Source organism: Tiliqua scincoides, chromosome 4 (assembly GCF_035046505.1).
Source record: "Tiliqua scincoides isolate rTilSci1 chromosome 4, rTilSci1.hap2, whole genome shotgun sequence".
In the NCBI taxonomy this organism is placed as follows: domain Eukaryota; kingdom Metazoa; phylum Chordata; class Lepidosauria; order Squamata; family Scincidae; genus Tiliqua; species Tiliqua scincoides.
In genome coordinates, this window is record NC_089824.1 from 153984350 (window position 1) to 154004593 (window position 20244).

Genomic DNA, 20244 nt, shown 5'->3' on the forward strand with positions numbered 1-20244 from the left:
CACCCATATAGTTGCTATGAAAGATCAAGAGAAAAAGCAGAGCTCAACTTAAATTATTGCTATATAAATTATTATATATTATTATATTGTTATAAATTATTATGTGGGTGGAGGGCTGCATGTTGTTGAGAGGGTCATAAATTCATATGGCCTAATCTAAATGCCAAGAATGCACAGGGGCACATAAATGTATTTTATTTACGTACATTAAAGATTTATACCCAGCTCTATCAGGACACAGCCTCTTAGAGTGGTTAGCACAATTTAAAACAACAACAACAATAATACATAAAAATGCCAGGTTGTGTTTTGTTTTGTTTTTGCTGTTGCTCTGACAATATGCCTTCCCCTTCTCTTGGGCCTGGAAGAGGGAAGAGGATCTCAGGTCAGAAAGCACCGAAGTATGTTAGAGCATTCCAAACCATCCCAAAATCAGTACAAATTCTGGGAGGTCCCACTGCTTCTTTTCAAATGGGTGAAGGGTAAGAATCTTCCTAACTCATGCGGAATCTCTCCAAGATTCAGGCGACAGAAACAAAACCCATTCCCTTAAGCCAGCGGTATCCAAATCGGAGACTGCTGCATGCTGGGAATGCCTTCCCCAGCCCACCAGTACTTACCATTCCAGCGTGCCACAGGACTTCATGTCTCCAGATTGGGACAACATAACACTCTGGCCAATCCCATCTATGGTGCAGTGCCCCAGCAGGCATTGTGCCCAGATTTCTAGGCAGACGTGACTGTCTGGAGCGTCATGTCGTCCCAATCTGTGGACATGAAGTTCTGCAACACACTGGAATGTTAAGCACCAGTCACAAGGGGGAAGAATTTGCCCAAACCCCAGATCCTCAGGCTGGCATTTAGAGGGGACTGCCTTAAGTCATCTCAGAGCTGTGGAAAAGGAATTGCCAAGGTATTCATGCTACTCTTGTCACTCTGAAACTCCCATGTGATGTCCCAAGCTGGATCTTGCACCTCAGGGGAAGGTCAGGACGAATGGTTAGCACAGTGTTTGCCTGGCTACCAAGACCATCCAATATTTGAAGTTTTCTGCATATGTAGCTACAAGAGTCATGTTGGTTTTACTACATGTAAGTAACCATAATCTAAATAGGCCATGTAGAAAACCGCTTATCGTTTGGGAATACTTTACCATACTCTACAATATTTGGTGGATATGGACAAGGTAATTGTGGAAGAGGAATATCTAAGCAGGGCAGTATCAGGTATTTGCCATTCAGCATTAAGTCCAGTGTAAAGGAGCTCTCTAGAAACAAACCCATAAAACTTCAGTGATGAGAGTGTGAACAAAATTGCTTTGCCACGAGGGTTCAAAAAAGTACTATCAACCCTCTCAGCCCCTGCTTTATTGAATCAGATTCTTTACAGAAGCATGGCTTTCAGTAAAAAAGATACATTACAATCCAGATTGACTGAGCTGTTCCCTTGGGTTTCCTTGACCTTCTTTCTCTGCCGAGGAGTCTCAGTCCAGGACTTTCCTAATGGCTGAATAATCAGAAAGCAGAAGACTTATTTTCTGAAAGGTATCAGCTGAAATTCTGCTTTCTGTTCAGCCAACCAGAAGGCGAACACTCTGCTAAAAATCTGCATAAGAGCAAAGAGGTCAAAAAAGCCTTGGGAGAATTGCAACTTTAAGATCATAATGCATCTTTTATGCTAGCCTTGGATGCATCAGTTAGAAGAATTCAGCCCAGTCTTGCCTGTACAGATTCTGTAACAGATGGGAATTCATCTCTTTTAAGTTAATGGAAGATGCTGGTACAAGAACAATGAATGTCATATGACTGATCATACATTTGGTTGAGGAGTAGTGCAAATTATTTAATTTCTCTTAAATAACAACAATGGCAGCAAACAATCTCATTGCAAGCCGGAAAAATACTATTCTATGATCATTAGTACACTGCTGCCCTAGGAACAGTTTTTGGAGATCAGGAAAAGTTTTGTGAGATGCTTTTGTGTGTATGCTGAAAATAGCCATTGCTAGATGCAATGATGGTGATGCAAGATGGAGAGAACTGGTTAGGAAGTGCATTTCTTGCAGTGGCTATCGTGAGTACAGTATTATTTAATGTACACACAAGATCTAGTTCATCCTGTGAAGTAGCTCAGAAGGGTCAATACATTTTCTAAGATTTTCTCTCCAGTTACTTACTCAGTGTCCATTTATTGTGACATGCAGCCGAATTGGTCAATATTTGAATGGCCTTTACTTCTTATGGATTTTTAAAATAACTATCATTATTGAAAAAAGACTGAATCCTTTCTTTCATTATTTATTTTCATACATAGGGTAACCACATTTAGTGCTAAAAGCTGCAATGTTGTTCTTGATTTTCTTTCCGTAAGTTAACCTAATACTCTTTTGGTTTAGACTTCATGACAGTTGATCCAGGAAAGGGTCCTCTTTGCTGATATTATTTGCATCTTCTTCTAGGCACTGATTTACTCTATCCTCAGGTGATAACAAGCTTTTTTCATTTCCTTTCTTCTGCCATGAACAGCAGTTTGGAGCATATCATAAGAACATAAGAACAGCCCTGCTGGATCAGGCCATAGGCCCATCTAGTCCAGCTTCCTGTATCTCACAGCAGCCCACCAATTGCCCCAGGGAGCACACCAGATAACAAGAGACATCATCCTGGTGCCCTCCCTTGCATCTGGCATTCTGACATAACCCATTTCTAACATCAGGAGGTTGTACATGCACATCATGGCTTGTACCCCGTAATGGATTTTTCCTCCAGAAACTTGTCCAATCCCCTTTTAAAGGCGTCTAGGCTAGACGCCAGCACCACATCCTGTGGCAAGGAGTTCCACAGACCAACCACACGCTGAGTAAAGAAATATTTTCTTTTGTCTGTCCTAACCCGCCCAACACTCAATTTTAGTGGATGTCCTCTGCTTCTGATATTATGTGAGAGTGTAAAGAGCATCTCCCTATCCACTCTGTCCATCCCCTGCATAATTTTGTATGTCTCAATCATGTCCCCCCTCAGGCTTCTCTTTTCTAGGCTGAAGAGGCCCAAACGCTGTAGCCTTTCCTCATAAGGAAGGTGCCCCAGCCCCGTAATCATCTTAGTCACTCTCTTTTGCACCTTTTCCATTTCCACTATGTCTTTTTTGAGATGCGGCGACCAGAACTGGACACAATACTCCAGGTGTGGCCTTACCATCGATTTGTACAACGGCATTATAATACTAGCCGTTTTGTTCCCAATACCCTTCCTAATGATCCCAAGCATAGAATTGGCCTTCTTCACTGCTGCCGCACATTGGGTTGACACTTTCATCGACCTGTCTACCACCACCCCAAGATCTCTCTCCTGATCTGTCACAGACAGCTCAGAACCCATCAGCCTATATCTAAAGTTTTGATTTTTTGCCCCAATGTGCATACTTTACACTTACTGACATTGAAGTGCATCTGCCATTTTGCTGCCCATTCTGCCAGTCTGGGGAGATCCTTCTGGAGCTCCTCACAATCACTTCTGGTCTTTACCACTCGGAAAAGTTTGGTGTCGTCTGCAAACTTAGCCACTTCACTGCTCAACCCTGTCTCCAGGTCATTTATGAAGAGGTTGAAAAGCACCGGTCCCAGGACAGATCCTTGGGACATACCGCTTTTCACCTCTCTCCATTGTGAAAATTGCCCATTGACACCCACTCTCTGCTTCCTGGCCTCCAACCAGTTCTCAATCCACGAGAGGACCTGTCCTCTAATTCCCTGATTGTGGAGTTTTTTCAGTAGCCTTCGGTGAGGGACCGTGTCAAACGCCTTCTGAAAGTCCAGATATATAATGTCCACGGATTCTCCCGCATCCACATGCCTGTTGACCTTTTCAAAGAATTCTATAAGGTTTGTGAGGCAAGACTTACCCTTACAGAAGCCATGCTGACTCTCCCTCAGCAAGGCCTGTTTGTCTATGTGTTGTGAGATCCTATCTTTGATGAGGCATTCCACCATCTTACCCGGTATGGATGTTAGGCTGACCGGCCTATAGTTTCCAGGGTCCCCCCTCTTTCCCTTTTTAAAAATAGGCGTGACATTTGCTATCCTCCAATCTTCTGGCACCGTGGCCGTTTTGAGGGACAAGTTGCATACCTTAGTCAAGAGATCTGCAACTTCATTCTTCAATTCCTTAATAACTCTAGGGTGGATGCCATCAGGGCCCGGTGACTTATTGATCTTTAATTTATCAATGAGGTCTGAAACATCTTCTCTTTTAACCTCTATCTGACTTAACTCCTCGGTCAGGAGGGGCCGTTTGGGCAGCGGTATCTGCCCGAGGTCTTCTGCCGTGAAGACAGATGCAAAGAACTCATTTAATTTCTCTGCCATCTCTAAGTCTCCTTTTATCTCCCCTTTCCCTCCCTCACCATCCAGAGGGCCAACCGCTTCTCTGGCGGGTTTCCTGCTTCTAACATATTTGAAGAAGCTTTTATTATTCCCCTTAATGTTGCTGGCCATGCGTTCCTCATAGTCTCGCTTGGCCTCCCGTATCACCTTCTTACATTTCTTTTGCCACAGTTTATGTTCCTTTTTATTCTCCTCAGTAGGGCAAGACTTCCATTTACGGAAGGAAGCTTCCTTGCCCTTCACAGCCTCTCTAACTTGGCTGGTTAGCCATGCGGGCACCCTCCTGGATTTAGTGGAACCTTCTTTCTTTGCGGTATACACCTCTGCTGGGCCTCTATTACTGTTGTTTTAAGCAGCCTCCATGCACTCTGGAGAGATTGGACTCTTTTTACCCTCCCTTTCAACCTCCTTCTAACCAGCCTCCTCATTTGAGGGAAGTCCGCCCGTCGGAAGTCAAGGGTTTTTGTTAGAGATTTGCCTGGTATTCTTCCCCCAACGTGCACGTCAAAATGGATCACAGCATGATCACTGTTCCCCAATGGCTCAGTAACGTTTACATCTCTAACCAGGTCCTGCGTACCGCATAATATTAAATCCAGAGTCACCTGTCCTCTGGTGGGCTCCATGACTAGCTGATCTAAGCCACAGTCATTTAGCACGTCAAGAAATCCGGTTTCCTTATCGTGACCAGAACACAAATTGACCCAGTCAATATGAGGATAATTGAAGTCCCCCATGATTACAACCCTGTCCCTCCTTGACACCTCCCTGATCTGTTTCCTCATTTCAAGGTCCCCATCCGATTTCTGGTCTGGAGGACGATAGCACGCCCCCAGTATTACATCGCTGCACAAGCCTGGTAATTTAACCCACAGAGATTCTACGGTGGAGTTGGACCCACCTTCAATCTCTACTTTGCTGGATTCTATCCCTTCCTTAACATAAACAGCCACCCCACCTCCAACACGCCCCTGCCTGTCCCTCCTGTAGAGTTTATAGCCCGGGATTGCGGTATCCCACTGATTCTCCACATTCCACCAGGTTTCCGTTATGCCCACTATGTCAATATTTTCCCTTGTCACCAGACATTCCAGTTCTCCCACCTTTGCTCGTAGACTTCGGGCATTCGCATAAAAGCATTTGTACACGGAATGCCCCAGGATGCGCTGCTTATTTGCTCCTTTGTCCCCACATCCTCTCATTGTGCCAAACCGTCTATCACATGCCATCACGCTACCTTTCCCAATTTCTTCTCCTACTCTGCCTTTGTCTTGTTGTTCTTTAACCTCCCCATCCTCATCCCATAGGGATGAGGAGTCCCGAACCGGATGCCCCTCGGCTCCTGTCGGCCTTCCCCCAGGGATCAGTTTAAAAGCTGCTCTGCCACCTTTTTAATGTTATGCGCCAGCAGTCTGGTTCCATTCTGGTTCAAGTGGAGCCCATCCCTCTTGTACAGGCCCCGCTTGTCCCAAAAAGTTCCCCAGTGCCTAACGAATCTAAACCCCTCCTCCCTACACCACCGTCTCATCCACGCATTGAGACCCCTGATCTCCGCCTGCCTAGCTGGCCCTGCGCGTGGAACAGGTAGCACTTCAGAGAATGCTACCTTTGAGGTCCTGGCTTTCAGCTTCCTGCCTAAAAGCCTAAATTTGGCCTCCAGGACCTCCCAGCTACACTTGCCCACGTCGTTGGTGCCGACATGCACCACAGCCGCTACCTCTCCCCCAGCACTGTCTACTAGCCTGTTTAGACGAGAAGTGATGTCCGCAACCTTCGCACCAGGCAGGCAAGTCACCATGCGGTCCTCACATCCGTCGCAAACCCCCCTCTCTATGTTTCTAATAATCGAATCCCCCACTACAAGAAGCCCCCGACCCCCCTCCCGCCGAGGAGTATCCCGAGTGCGTTCGGATACGGGCCCATCCCCTGGAGAAGGGGTCCCCCCTAGGGGATTGTTTCCCTCCTCTCCAGGATGACGTCCTCCAGTCCCGAGACTTCCCACCCGGGCAGCCGAGGAGCTGCACGCCTGAGGTTGGGACGAAGCCTGATCGTCTCCAGAAGTCTCCCCACGGTCCTCCTCTGCCTGCCTGCGCTTCTCCAGGTCGGCCACCAAGGCTTCAAGGGAGCGGACGCGTTCCCTGAGAGCCTGGAGCTCCTTGCACTGAGGACACACCCATGACTTATGCCCCAGAGGCATATAATCATACATGTGGCACTCGATGCAGAACACTGGATAGCCCTGCATCTGCTTTGGATAGATATTTCAATGTGGTTTATTTCATTGCATTCTGCCCCCACCCTGCTGCTCTTCTAGTTGTTTGTAAAGATATGATGTTTGCATGGAGCAAGTTAAAGATAAAATTAATGCTAACCCAGAGCAGAGCATCACCTCAAGATTAATGAAGTTTAAAGACAGAAAGCACAATCCTAAGGGCTCTAGCACCAGTAGTATGCTCATAGCAGTATGCTCGTACCTCCAGTGCTAAACTCGCAGCACCTGCGATGAGGCCAGCATCAGTCGGTGCTGAACCTCAGCACCAGAAGACATCTACCAGGAGTAACTGGCAGTGAGTTTCTCTACAAGCCGGCAGAGCAGCTTTTCGGGGCAGGGAGAGAGTGGGGAGAGAGGGGAGGGAACTGGGCAGGGACGGGCAGGCCAGAGGAAGGATTGGGCCTGGGAGGGGGGCAAGGATGACGCTGGAGACTGCTGTCAAATCCTAACCCCCCCCCCCCACCAGGCCACAGAGCCTTACACAGGCCTCCTTGGTACTGTGCCAGCAAAATACCTGGTGCACCTCCAAGGTGACCTATTGGGGCTGCAGTGGCATTACCCAGGTAAAGGAGCATTTGTTTCCTTCCCCCAAGAAGACTCCTGCAGCTGGTCTGGGCCCTGCAGGATACAGCAGCAGCCATTTCAGCATCACTGTTCCTTGCAGTGGTTCAGGATTTTAGGATTGGGCTGTGAGTCCTCTTCCTTTTAAATCTATGTCCAGTGCAATTCTGAGGGACTTGCATTGGCCTCATGAGTTTGCTCATGTGCCTCCTCATGAGTTTGCTAGGCTGGCATAAGCCTCCACGCCGGCAGAGCCCCCAAGTCTTGCATCAGCCGAGCTTGGCTGGCGCAAGACTCTGACATGGGTGGGAAGGAAGTGGGAGGGAGGCGTTCCAGGGTGGAGAGGCAGTGGGTGGCCGCGGGGTGGGCAGGTGGGGAATGGGAGGTGGGGCTGGAATCTGGCAGTTATGCCGAATCCCAACACCCTTTCCAGGGAGTTCATAGCAGTTTCAAGCCGCTCTGCTCTCCTCGGACTTGCGCCACCTCAAGAGGTGCGCTTCGGGCACCTATCCTGCACTGGATTCAGCGCAAGCGTCTTGGCTTGCCTGTTCCAGCACAGGATAGGATTGTGCCCTTAGTCTTTTTAATGATTTGTAAATTAGCTAAAATTGAGACCACCTATGATCTGTGCAGAAGGACCTGAAGGGGGGACTTCAAAGTGTCCCCACATGCAGTAGAGTTTGAATTCCTGTGTCCATCATGGGAGTCACTGTCTGACACACATAACATTCACTCCACTGTGCTATGCAGTGAGTTTTGAGATGCTGAGATTCCATTTCCCTCTTCCTAAATGACTAAATTTATAGAGATTGGCTATGAGAAGCTTATACTGTGTAACGCAAAAATTGTTTATATTGAATTTTTTTATACAATTATACTTATATGATACTTATATTGTGTTTCTTATACAACTCAGAGGTGCTGATTCCAAGTGTAATCTTAGTTTTTTGTATCCTCAAACATGTTTAGTTATCTTAAATTTTGTGTTTATTTAATTTAAATAATCATCAAAATATTCAGACAAATCAAAATTGAATTTTTTTACACAGTGAGATGATTATCTTTTCTTCTCCTTCAAGATATGTATACATGATGAAATGGAAAGTAAAGCATCATGTTCTTACAGGCATTAGTAACTACTGGGACCTAACCCAGAAGGCAAAACATCATAATACTGAAAGTCATTCTAGCTATGACTTTATAGTCCACTCAAGATTGACAGCCCAATTTTGACCAACCTTCCCCTCACTGATGACAATGGTGCCAGTGTGGGCTCTGCTGCAACCAAGGGGGAAGTTGCAATGTTGGCGGGCTCCTTTAGGTCAGGGGACATTTGACCCCTTGTCCTGGGGTAAAACCCATTTATTGCAATGGGACTGTGCCTGCTAAATCACTGATACAAGTCTGTTGCCTTGTGTCAGCATATCAGGCCTGGGAAGAGGGACCGGATACAGCAAGCACCACTACCACCAACCCATCCCCTCACAGATCTGATTCACCCAAACTCTGCACTGCTTCTTACCTTCCCTCTGCCCTGTTACACCCCTCCCCAAGGCTACCCATACCATCCACTGCCCTGCTTTCCTGCTCTGGTTCACATCAAGACCTGCACTGGGGTCGGCAGGACAGCACAGGCCTTCCCATTGGCGCTACTAACTCCTGTGCTGTCACAGTATGCTTTGTAGCATGTTTGTGACAGCTTGTGCCAGTGGAGTGCACGCTCCGCCGGTGCAGAAAGGGATAGGACTGGACCATAAGAAATCTTGCATTGCCATTAGTAGAGATTTCCAGAAGAAAAAGGAGGAGAGCAGGTAAACAGAAAAGGAAGGAGAATAGGTAAAGAGAACATAATTTCTGCAAGTGCTATATTTTTGTGATAAATTACCTGATTTTGGTGGCGAGGACACCATCCATTCAAAGCCGATATCTTATCCAAATATTTTGTAGTGCCAGAAGATCCTAATTTCAGTCTTCTGGAACAATTTTGATAAATGTTTATATAATTTAGAAGGTGCTATCTTCAATTTCTCACATTGCTTGGCATTTGTATGATTGAATTTGCCAGTACTCGTAATATGTTTATTCCACAGGGGTTCAGAAGATAAGTTTGGCATGCTTGTTTACTTGGATTTGAATTTGTATCTTGCCATGGAATGGTCTTTGTGATGGCTTGCCAGTCATCTTTGGCTCTTTTAGACATAATTCAGATTGAATGGAGTGTTGCTCCCTCTTGAAGGTAGAGGATGTCAGCAGAAAAGTGTACAGCATAGGGGAAATACTGTCTTTATTGCAGATAAACAATTTTGCATTGCAGTATTTCTGTCCATTCAGACTATGTTTTTTCTTAGCTAAAGGTGCTCCACCAATTTAAATCAACAACTGCAAACGTGAGATCTTCTTCCTCTTTGGCTTGTGGTTTGAGATACAATGAATTCTCTATTATTTCATTTTTACCATTTCAAGTAAGATTAGCATATGTGTTTTTAACAAACATCTGTAATGCACATTGAATTACTGAATTGCTTTTCTTAAAATTGTCATCTGGGAAACTGTAATAATTCCAAACAGGAAGAATATAAGTGGTATTTCTTTAGTGACAACTAGTTTTACTGCTGTTCTCAACCAGGTGTACAAATGGCTGGAGCATGCAAATTCATTTTTTTTTTCCATTGCCCCCAGGAAAGAGAACCTCTCTATGCGCAGATCAACAGACCTAAGAAATAGCGTTGACCCACGCTCGTGGTGCTTCAAGACTCGAAAGAGACAGGCCTTTGGCTCCCATGTTTTCTTTCAGTTGATCCCACCCAATCAAGGAAAATCATCACTTCACTGAATGGATTAGTTCAGCAAGATTTTTTCTTTTTTGTAACCTGTGGCGAATCTCTATGGCAGAACACTACTTTTTTAAAAATTCCCAATTTCCAAACAAAATGATCTACCACCATCCATGCTAGTTTCAGCAATCCAAAAAAATTATTTTTCTCCTGGTCAATTTTTGCTCTCTCTAGAGCACCACATGGTGCAAGTAGGCCATTTCAATCTGTTAAATACAAGTAATTGTTTAACATTATAGAGAATACACAGAAAGCAAACAAGTCATGAAGTCAACAGCTAGTGAGCTATGCGCTGCGCATGTTTTGATTGGGTGACTTTTTTATCGACATACCAGACTTCTCCTGCCCTATTTTTTTCCTCTTCTACCATTCCATAATAGCATATTCGAAAGGGGGGATAGTACTTGAGTGTTTTTTTTTCTTTCTTTTTTTAAAAAAACTGGTGATAGACTCTAGCAGCAAAACACCTCCAATGAAAACAATTTTTAACTTGAAACCATGGAATGCCATTCTGCTGATCATTTATCTTGACTGAAAAATGTTGCCAAATGGACCTTTTAAACACCAGTACATCAAAGAGATGAAATGCTGCTTTTCTGTTTTGAATACTCCTGCTGTGGGTAGAAAAGGACATCAAACCTTTTGATGAAAAAAAGGACAAACAGTGTGTTATTTCCTAGGGAACTCTTAAAACAAAGACCAGTAAAGGAATATTTTTTATTTCTTTGATATCTTGCTGCTGAAATGCTATGCAGACAAGTGTTTTTTTCTGTGTGCCATTTTTTGACAAGGAAAAAAAAAACCATTTGCAAAATGCTTCCAGTATATTTCTGGATCTGATTGGAACGGACTTTCTTAACCGGATGAAGATGGCATGAATTTTGAAATAATGAACTGATTCTGTGATCAAATTGTTCATCTTTATCACTTTTTGTACATCAGGAAAAAAGTCAAATGGGATTTTTATTTTATAACTTGAAATTAAAAAAAAAAAAAATCTTACCGTTAAACTCTTTAAATGTTTAAGGGAAATGGCTTTAAGGAGTTTGAATGAAATTTGCCAGGGTTTTTTTGTAAATATAAATGTTACGAGAATTCTTTTAATAATGCCATGACACTGTAGAGAAGGTAGCAGACGGCGGTACTTTGGAAGCGTGGAAACTCCACTTGTTGTTCCTGCATCAGCATGTTTTTTCACATGCATACGGTTACATGCAAAGGCCTCAGTGCATTTGCCAGCAGCAGTGAGCTTGTCAGCAGCTGGAAAAATAGATGGAAACACATGATTTTATGATCTTTCTTTTCCCACAAAAATATACATGCGCTCCATTTTTTTTACAGAAAACTATCACATTTCATAGCCATTTCATAACTGAAAAACCAACTAAACTGTTTACACACAATACAGAAACAACTTTTTACAAACTTTGTCCTTTTTTTTTACATTTATGTAAGAAAAGTACAGTGTTTGGTTCTTCTCTTTAGCACATGATTTGCATAAAGAATCAATATATTTTTGCCCTACAGAGAACTGATATACAGGTCAAATGTGTTTTCCTGGTTTTCCTATGCAGATTACAATTTATTGAATTTGAGTGGTTTAGCACTAAAAATAAAAATTAAAAGGTAAATGAACTCAAATGGCAAATTGTTTTTAGAGTTATGCAGATTTTGTTTTAAAATTGAAATACCAAGACTTCTGTGTATTTTCGATTGATTTATGTAGGCCTGGAGTTGTATACTTCTGTATGTTTGAATGGTTGAGATGACAGCAATTTCAGAAGTAGCTGATAGCTGTAATGAGATGATGATTTGGTGAATTTTTACAACCAAATTTCATAATTCCAGCCAGTTATTCTGAATTAGGGAATAGAGAAAAATGTGTGTTTAAAACTGTGTGAATGCTATCCTAGATATGAATAGTTTCTAATAACAATGCAGACACGAGATATAATGAACCCTTCCAATACTTTGTCACAATCTCGAGGGCAAACTCATAGCAAAAGATGCAAATATCTTCCCCATAGGATTTAAATTTGGGGAATTGTACAATTTGTCTTTAAAATGTAAACGTTCCATAGAGCATTGCTTTTTAAAGTATTTCTCAAATGTTAATTTTTAAAGAGAGATGATATGTTCTTCCTTAGCAAAACTCTTGTTTTGGACAATAAGAACACAGAATTTCAGTTCTTCATTCATAAACGTTGGGGGTCTTATGTAATCACTAGCTTTTCTATTTACATCATAGTTGAATAGGGTCATTTAAAATGTCTGTGCTTCTTGAACTCTGATGGACTTGCCCAGGATGAGAACAGGCCAATGTAACAGTACTACCTTATAGCTATAAAAAGGAATAAAGTTGGGATTTCAAAATCATAATTCACAGTTTGCTCCATGTAAACATTGGCTCTTTTTTAAAGATACTTCGCAGCTACCATCCCCCACTATTAGAGTGTTCGTTTTGCCATAATGTAGGAGCAACAGAATACAGAAGCCTACACTGTACCATTATTATAGAGAAGTAATAGGTTCAGGGGAGCCATCAAACCTTTCCCACCCCATTCTTCACTAGCACTAAATTTGTCACTTTAAATTTTAAACCAGGGAATCCCACCCACCATCCTGTACTGTCTCTAGTAGTTTCTTGATCCCTCTCATGTCATAAAAATATTTTGATAGATCGTAGTCATCCAATTGTCTGATGAAACCTATGATTGAATAATGTACTGGGCACCTTCTTTACAAAGATGTTTACTTTGATTCATTATGATTTCTGCATTCTGACACATATTTTTTTAATAAATAAAAAGAAAGATAAAAAGGACTGTTTTGCAGTACATTTCTAGATCTACTTTAACTTTACCTCAGAGGAAATCCATGTGTTAACATCTGTTGAACATCTTTTTTTTTTAAACTTTATGTATAAGACATTCAGCAGAAAAAACAACAAATTTTTAGAAATTTTCCATTAATTTCTGTAAGACACCATGTAATACTGTTACAAATAAAATCATTTAAAATCATAGGTATTATGTCATTCTTGTGCATAGGACTGCAAAAGTACCTACATCCTTAACTATATTGCAGTAACGCAACATGGCAGCATCTGGAGCTTGTGGGCAAGTACAGCATCCTGCCACCTAGAATTTTTTTTGTTTGGGGGGGAAGCAGTTGAATGTGCAAGTATTATGTTAGTAGAACATTCCATGAAAAGTCGGGAATGACTGCCTATAGCAGGGCTTTTCAAACTGGGGCATCGCAATGCCCCAGCCTGTGGGCCCTGGCCTCTGTCCCTTAAGGGGCGGGGGCAGCCTGGATGCAGGGAGGAGGCAGCTGCTCAGGGGGCTGCATGGGCTTGGGAGCACTTACCCAAGCCTCCTTCAGTCTCCCCAGAGTGCAGGGAGCCCGGTGCGAACCTTTGTTAGGGCTTCCCGCAGCAGTGAAAGTGGAGCGATCGCGCTCCACTTCCGCTTTAGCGGAGGCGGGGTGCAGTCGCTCCACTTTTACATTCACTGCTGATCCTGGGGATTGCGCTGCTGCCTTCCACCCACCCCCTCTGCCTTCCCCCACCCCCGCAAGAACTTACAGCGGCTTGAACTCTCCTGGATAGTTTGAAAACCACTGGCCTATAGAACTGACAATATACTGTTCACACAAGTTACATTGTTTTCATAGTATCTTTTCTAAAGATTTCAAAAAAATTTAAGTAAATGTTTACTACTGCCCTAGGTCCACAGTAAAACACTGGTGCCAGATGTAGATAGAAACTAAATAAGGAGTATCTACAATACAATGCAAGCAATACAGGGGGCATGATTTGGACTCAGTGACAAGTATTATTTTAATAATTGCTTCTCAATGCTTCAAAAGTTAAGATCAATTATTAGGTAATTCTGAGTGTCTTGTCTCCGTGGAACGTAAAACCCAGTTCTAAGCTGGGGCAGTGCCTGCAGCCAGCGCACTACTCTAGCAATGGCTGTTGCAAATAAGGCGTCAGGCAGACATGTTATCATGTCTGCAGTGTCGGTGAAGAGGCTCGCGCCAGTCGGCACTGGGCCTCTGCACTAGGAAGACATGCTGTGGGAGCTCTGGCAGCAAGTTTGGCCTCCAGCCAGCAGTGAAGCTATTTGGGAGGGTGGAACTGGGCAGGGGAGGCGAGAATTGGGCTTGGGGGGGCAGGGATGGCAGCAGACTCTGCCGCCAAGTCCTATGCCCCTCCCAAACAGCGGAGACCGACACGGGTCTCCTGAGTTCTGCACACACGCTAAATAGTAGACCCATAGGGGCCACTGGTGCTTTATACAAGGTAAGGGAGCCAAAGTTTCCTTACCCTGAGGAGACTTCTGGCTGCTTCCCTGGCCCCATAGGATACAGTGGTGGCCATTTTGGTGTCACTGCACCACTGGGTGCTAGGGAAGCATGGAATTTGGCCCTTAGTTTAAGTAAGTTAGCCATTTAGTTATTTGATTTTTCTCTGTAAACCGCTTTGTGAACTTTTAGTTGAAAAGCGGTATATAAATACTGTTAATAATAATAATAATAATAATAATAATAATAAGGAAAATATATTTGGTAAGAAACAATTTGCTCCTCCTTGGTTGTGAACAGAATTTTGTAGAAACTGATTTCTATCATATGACTTCTCCATCTCATCTTGGATAGATGTGAGGAAGTGAGAAATAATGCAAAACATTATTTTGCCATTTCCTGATCAGCAGAAACATTACCTATCTCCTTTGAAAATTATCCTACTGGAGGACAGAGACATCAGGTTCACTAATGAAATCGACAATCCAGCTATGAACCTTTTTTTCAGTTCCAAATAGCCGCATCTCAGTGGAAATATTTGTCTTTCAGCCCATCTATCAAGCACAAAAAAAAGTGATGCTAGAATCAAAAGCAATGTCTGATTGAGGCATTTGGCAGGGAAGAGGGTATGTGTGTGTGTTTAAAGCAACAACCAAAAACACAGCTCCCATTAGTTGTTATCTTTATAGTCCCATTTCATCGGTCTCTTAGGCCACACGGCATGTCATTGCATTTGTGTTTCGAAAGCTGAATATTAAGTCATCAGTTAAAAAAACCAAAAAAAGTTAAAAAGTTAAAAAGTTTGGTTAAAAAGACCAAAAAAAAAAAGACCACAGAGGAAGAGCAATGTTCCTACCTAATTTGTTATCTCCATAGGGTTGTATTCTAAGGGGCATGTAGGGAAGGGTGCATACAGAAGGAGCTATCCCTGCCTCTCTAGGTTGATAACATCAGAAGGGCTACAAGGCGAGCAGCAATTAATTTGTGTGTGTGTCCCTATTCCTTGTGTTCTGTTCATGGCAGAGAGTTAAGATACAAACCATAGCAATTAAGTATTATACAGTAACAGATTAATTTCTGCAAGTCCTACATCAATTGTGGATGTGCTGGGTGGTCTTGGACCAGCGTATTAGTAAACAGCCCAATTCAACGTAACTTCCCACACGGCGACGTAGCAGTGCCAACAGGAGAGTTTCAGGCTGCAAAGGCCTCCTCAGCGTAGGAGAATATGTGTCCCCTTGTCCTGGGGAAAGCCTTCACTGTCTCACTAAGTCTATATAACTGGTGATATTCTGACTGAACTTGGGAAAGCAGACTGAGGCTGGGAAGGGTGATGGGATATTGGTGACACCACTGCTGTTGATACCAACTCTTTTCCAACCTTGATCCTTCCTGCCCCATCTCTGCCCCTATTCCTTCCACTCCACATCTCCATCCCACCTCCTGCGCTGACTTTTACAACTGGCTCTGATTGCTTTATGGCAATCAGTGCTGGCAGAAGAGGCAATGGTAGGTTGGCTGGTAAGTATAGGCTTGGGCCATCAGTTCTTGGAGCAACAAACCCTTTGTTTTATTTATATTTTGCCTTTCAATAAAGAAGGGCACAGTGATTTATGACCAGAGGACTTTAGAAAGCTACAGCAATACTATTGCAATGTGCTCCAAGTGCAACCTTTTCGTCTTCAATTCTGGGCACCTCTGTGAAAAATCAAAAAAGTATAATCCGTAATAATCTATTTAGCTGTACATAGCTAAATATTTACATCAGTGGCATCCAAAGTGTCTTGCAGCATGTTGGTTTCAGGATGAAGCCAGCACAACAACAGTTTTTTTCCAAATTGTGATGTCAGCCTGTTTGACAATGCAACTCAATACAAATAAAATATTTTGGGGATACAGAAATTTGTAAATGCTTTCCTGATTAGCAACAGAATGGGATTCCCCCCCCCCCAATCTACACATGCTAAGTCATCAAACTCTATGCTTGTCTGTTTTACCATCAAAATATACCACATTTTTTCTGTATCTATAAACTTGGCTGCTCTTTCTTTCCTGTGTGCAAACAGTGAGTCACATAGTTTCCTGTAAGTGACGTTCATCTGGGCACTAATGATTAACAGCAAAATCGATCACATCAAAGGTCAAGCCGCAGACAGAAACATCTCTGTTAGACATGGGACCAATGGGACTCGAAACAGATAAAACCTTTGGACAGCCTAAGCCATCTTTTTTAATTGTTAGTCTTCCTTGAATAGAGCTGAAGAGAAAAGGTTATCGGCGGGGCCATCAGCTGAGAAGCTGGTTGGCAGAACTCGGGAATTCCTCCTGAGCTCTTCCCATAATGAGTTGGCTGACATGGCACATGTTCTCGCTGCTAAATTGTCAGTGGTGCTAAGTTGCTTGCTGTTGCAAGGGAGCCATAGGTACTGACTTATTTTGCAGCTGAATGGGACGATTTAGGCTGAGTGCTGTGGAATAGAATAACCCTAAGGAACATATTCCAGCAATTTGGCTCTCACCTCCCCATACTCTAGTTTTCCTTCCAGCCATATATTTGCATATGAATCCATACTGTTTTTGGCACAAGACAGCTGTCATTTATATACTATTCAATTTACAGTGGTATTTATTTTCCTATTGCTCTTATTATTGTTGGCATGTTAGCATATGTTAGCATGACTATGGACACCAACATGATTTTCTTCCCCAGTCTCCCAAAAGAACATAGAACTGGAATGAACAATTGGGAGAACAGAACATTTATACAGTACATGGAAAACTCCAAAGAGAACCAGTTTTCTAGAATTCCAAGTGAGCTCACATTCTGAAAAGTCACTTTCTGTTTAGGATGATTTTAGCCTTATATCATGGCAGGAAAGCTTTTGAACAATCCTGGCCCAGCAAGTGAGTCGGGTGGGCAAATGAATGCTTTATATGTATTTTACTCCCCTGGAATGCTTTTTATATATTTTAAACACCATTAATTTATCAACGTCTGCTTTACAACTTGGCATCCTGATAACCACAGTCCAGAGAAGGTTAGACTGCCTGGTAGCCCAGTGCTAAAAGGGAAGAGAGGTGCATTTTAGAATAGTGAGTCTCTTGTATTATCAAGGGGAGAGCAACTGCCCCTACTCATGTTAATATCACATCCCTCCCAGTGGCTGTTGCTCATGTCTTCCTTGTGCTTCTTTTTAGATTGTGAGCCTGTTTCGGACATAGAACCATCTTCCTATTCCTTTCGTTTTGTGAATTGATTTGCAGATTGGGTTATTGATGATGATGATGATGATGATGAACACTGGTATATTATCAATAATACAAAAAGAGCGCTGACTGATTTCTGTGGAGCTCACCAAGCCTAACTTCCTCTGGATTCCATATGTTTGACCTGCATTTAGCATCCTCTAACTCAGTGATTTTCAACCATTGGTTTGCCGCAAATGGTCTGCAGATGTTCCATAGGAGTTTGGGAGAGAGTCATTTATTATGATGGCCATGTGAGCCATTGTGAGAGGGTCATTTATTACAATGGGGGATGTGAGCCCCCAGCTGGCAGTGCGGTGTGCCTTGTCAATTGTCAAAAAACTGATGGTGAGCCTTGACAATTTTAGTGCCTTGTCAGTGTGACTTGAGATGAAAAGGGTTGAAAAGTAAAATAAATGCCCAGTTCTGAGGATGCACATATTTACCTATGTGCAGGATCTTCCATCCTATTATCAATCTAGTTTTTCTTGTATTTCCACGAAATTATTGTTGTGTTTTAACTAATTGTATTGAATTTTTTTTTCAGAACTGTAAGAATAAAGGAAGTAACTGGACTCCTACAGCATAGAGAACTTCCAGTTTAAATGCTTTCTGGTTTAAGTTTTTAAACACTTCGCTCATGAAAACTTTTGGCCTGTGGTGCTTGACTAGCTAGGTATGGAAATAAGTAGGACCAAAAGCTTGATCCTGTGCAGCTTTCCTGAATTCACGTACACCCCCGTGAATTCAGTAGTATTCCCCCGCCCCCCCCCCCAGATAATTGTGAATAGGCTTGTAACCTTAGGTGCTTGCACTTGCTGCCAACTGTTGGATTTCAGTCTTCCATTTGTGAATCCAAACCCATCTAAGACAAGTAACAACCGTTTCTGCTCTGTCCATCATTTATCTGACTTCCTCCAGCAGTTTTCCTGGCAGCCCAGTAGAAGGCTCTGTGCTACCAGCAAAATGTGTTTGTTAAGTTTGTCATAGTTTATCTTCTGTTTGCTTGGTGAAAAAGTGAGCCCAAGATCTACAGGTGCCTTCTCGCCTGCTTTCAAACACAGCAGCAAACTGTACGAGAATGCGACTAGAGATTGCCAGTAGTCCTTTAAAACCATGAGTGCAGCATCTGTGTCATTTCTTGTTTGCTCAGCCAGAGCCTTCCTTCTTTGTGCAATCCTAAGCATCCTCAATTTGCATTGCTCCAGGTAAGTGGATGTTTTAAAACAAATACCAGTGTTGTGACATGATAAAAAATGATGTTTAATGGTAACCTTTAAACAAAAAATTGTCCGGTAGATGAAAGATGCTTTTTGGAACTATTTCTGGATTGGTAAGAAGAGTACCTTGTTGAAATGTACATGTTGCACTGAATGCATTTTAATAAGTCTGATAACCTGGAGATCCCAAAGTATGTGAAATAGTGTTTGGTTCATATTCTGTTAAATTTCGTCCTGGTGATCTTGCGAAGATTAGTTCAAATTAGGCATGAAAAAGGGAAATATAAATAAATAATGTATACAGTTTTCTATACTCTGTTTTTAAAGATGGATGTGCTCCAACATATAATAGGAGCTACTCAATTCAGATTTTCAGTACCAAAGCATCCTGTAAATGTTACTGCATAAAGGGAAGTTGGGGCAGGGCCGTATTATTCATAAGGCTGACGAGGCTGAAGGCTAGGGCCCATCATTCTCAGGGACTAAGGGCCCATCATTTTTTGTTTTGCTAAGCCACTGTTACCTGCGCCTTGGGTTCCAATGGTTAAAAGCACTTTCTGCTATAGCAATACATTTACATATATAGCAATACATTTACATATATATTTATCTGTATATATCATACATTCTCTTATCCCTGTTGTTATATGATTAGGTTGTTAAGCGAACATTCAGCCAATCTAGTGTCTTTGTTGTGTAAACAGACACTCTACTGCAGGCTATAGGAGTCCTGACTGCCTCATTAAGAGCCTCTTTGTTGTGCTTCGACATATATGCGGTCCATCGTTAAATGGAAGGTTGTTACGTGATGCATGGCTGTCCTGTCATATATACTGTCAGCTATAGTAGGGTGAAAGATTGACGTTTCAGAGGGGACCCAAAATACCTGAAAGCCTAGTGGCCCAACCATGGGTTAATACGGCACAGGGTGGGGAAAACAGGTGATTGCCCTCACATTTTTAACACGATATAGTAAGCATAATAGAGGGAACACTGCATGCCATGAGGTTAAACAAACTCCCAGGCAGCGACCCCTTCCTTCACCAGGAGCCACAGCATGGGGAAAGAATGGAGGAGGTGATAATCACTTCCACTTAGCATTCTTTCATGTGCTCGGGGAAGGGAGGGGTCGCTTGCAGTGAAACTGTTCTAAGCTCTTGGAGAGAGATTGATTGATGGATTGTCTGCTGGCTGCCTTCTCCCATATTAATGAGGCTATTGTTAAACTTAATTTCAAGGGTCCTTCTCATAGCTTTAAGATAAAACCGCAGGTAAAAAATCTGTGGATACAGGTTATATCTGTATGTAAAAGAGGAAAGTCAAGGAAAAAGCATACCTTTTCCAATTCTCCAGAACTACTACAAAGCAATAAAAAGCTGAGGTTCAAGGCAGGTAGCCACTTCACAAACTGACTCTTTAGGA

The 20244-nt window shown here is 42.8% G+C and overlaps 2 protein-coding genes across 5 annotated transcripts in view; both read left to right on the top strand.

Moving 5' to 3' along the window:
• DAB1 (DAB adaptor protein 1) overlaps positions 1–13027 on the top strand; it is a 398510-nt gene extending 385483 nt beyond the window's left edge. For all 4 annotated transcript variants that reach the window (XM_066623379.1, XM_066623378.1, XM_066623382.1 and 1 more), the window contains one exon: positions 9894–13027. The gene's annotated coding sequence lies outside the window, so the exon portion shown is untranslated. The remainder of the gene's footprint in view (positions 1–9893) is intronic.
• The window catches only part of C8B (complement C8 beta chain), a 42040-nt gene continuing 30696 nt past the window's right edge, over positions 8901–20244 (top strand). The window contains exons 1-4 of the mRNA XM_066624602.1: positions 8901–9025; positions 16612–16779; positions 18150–18153; positions 18707–18810. Of these exons, the coding sequence (XP_066480699.1) occupies positions 8901–9025; positions 16612–16779; positions 18150–18153; positions 18707–18810 (401 nt within the window). The remainder of the gene's footprint in view (positions 9026–16611; positions 16780–18149; positions 18154–18706; positions 18811–20244) is intronic.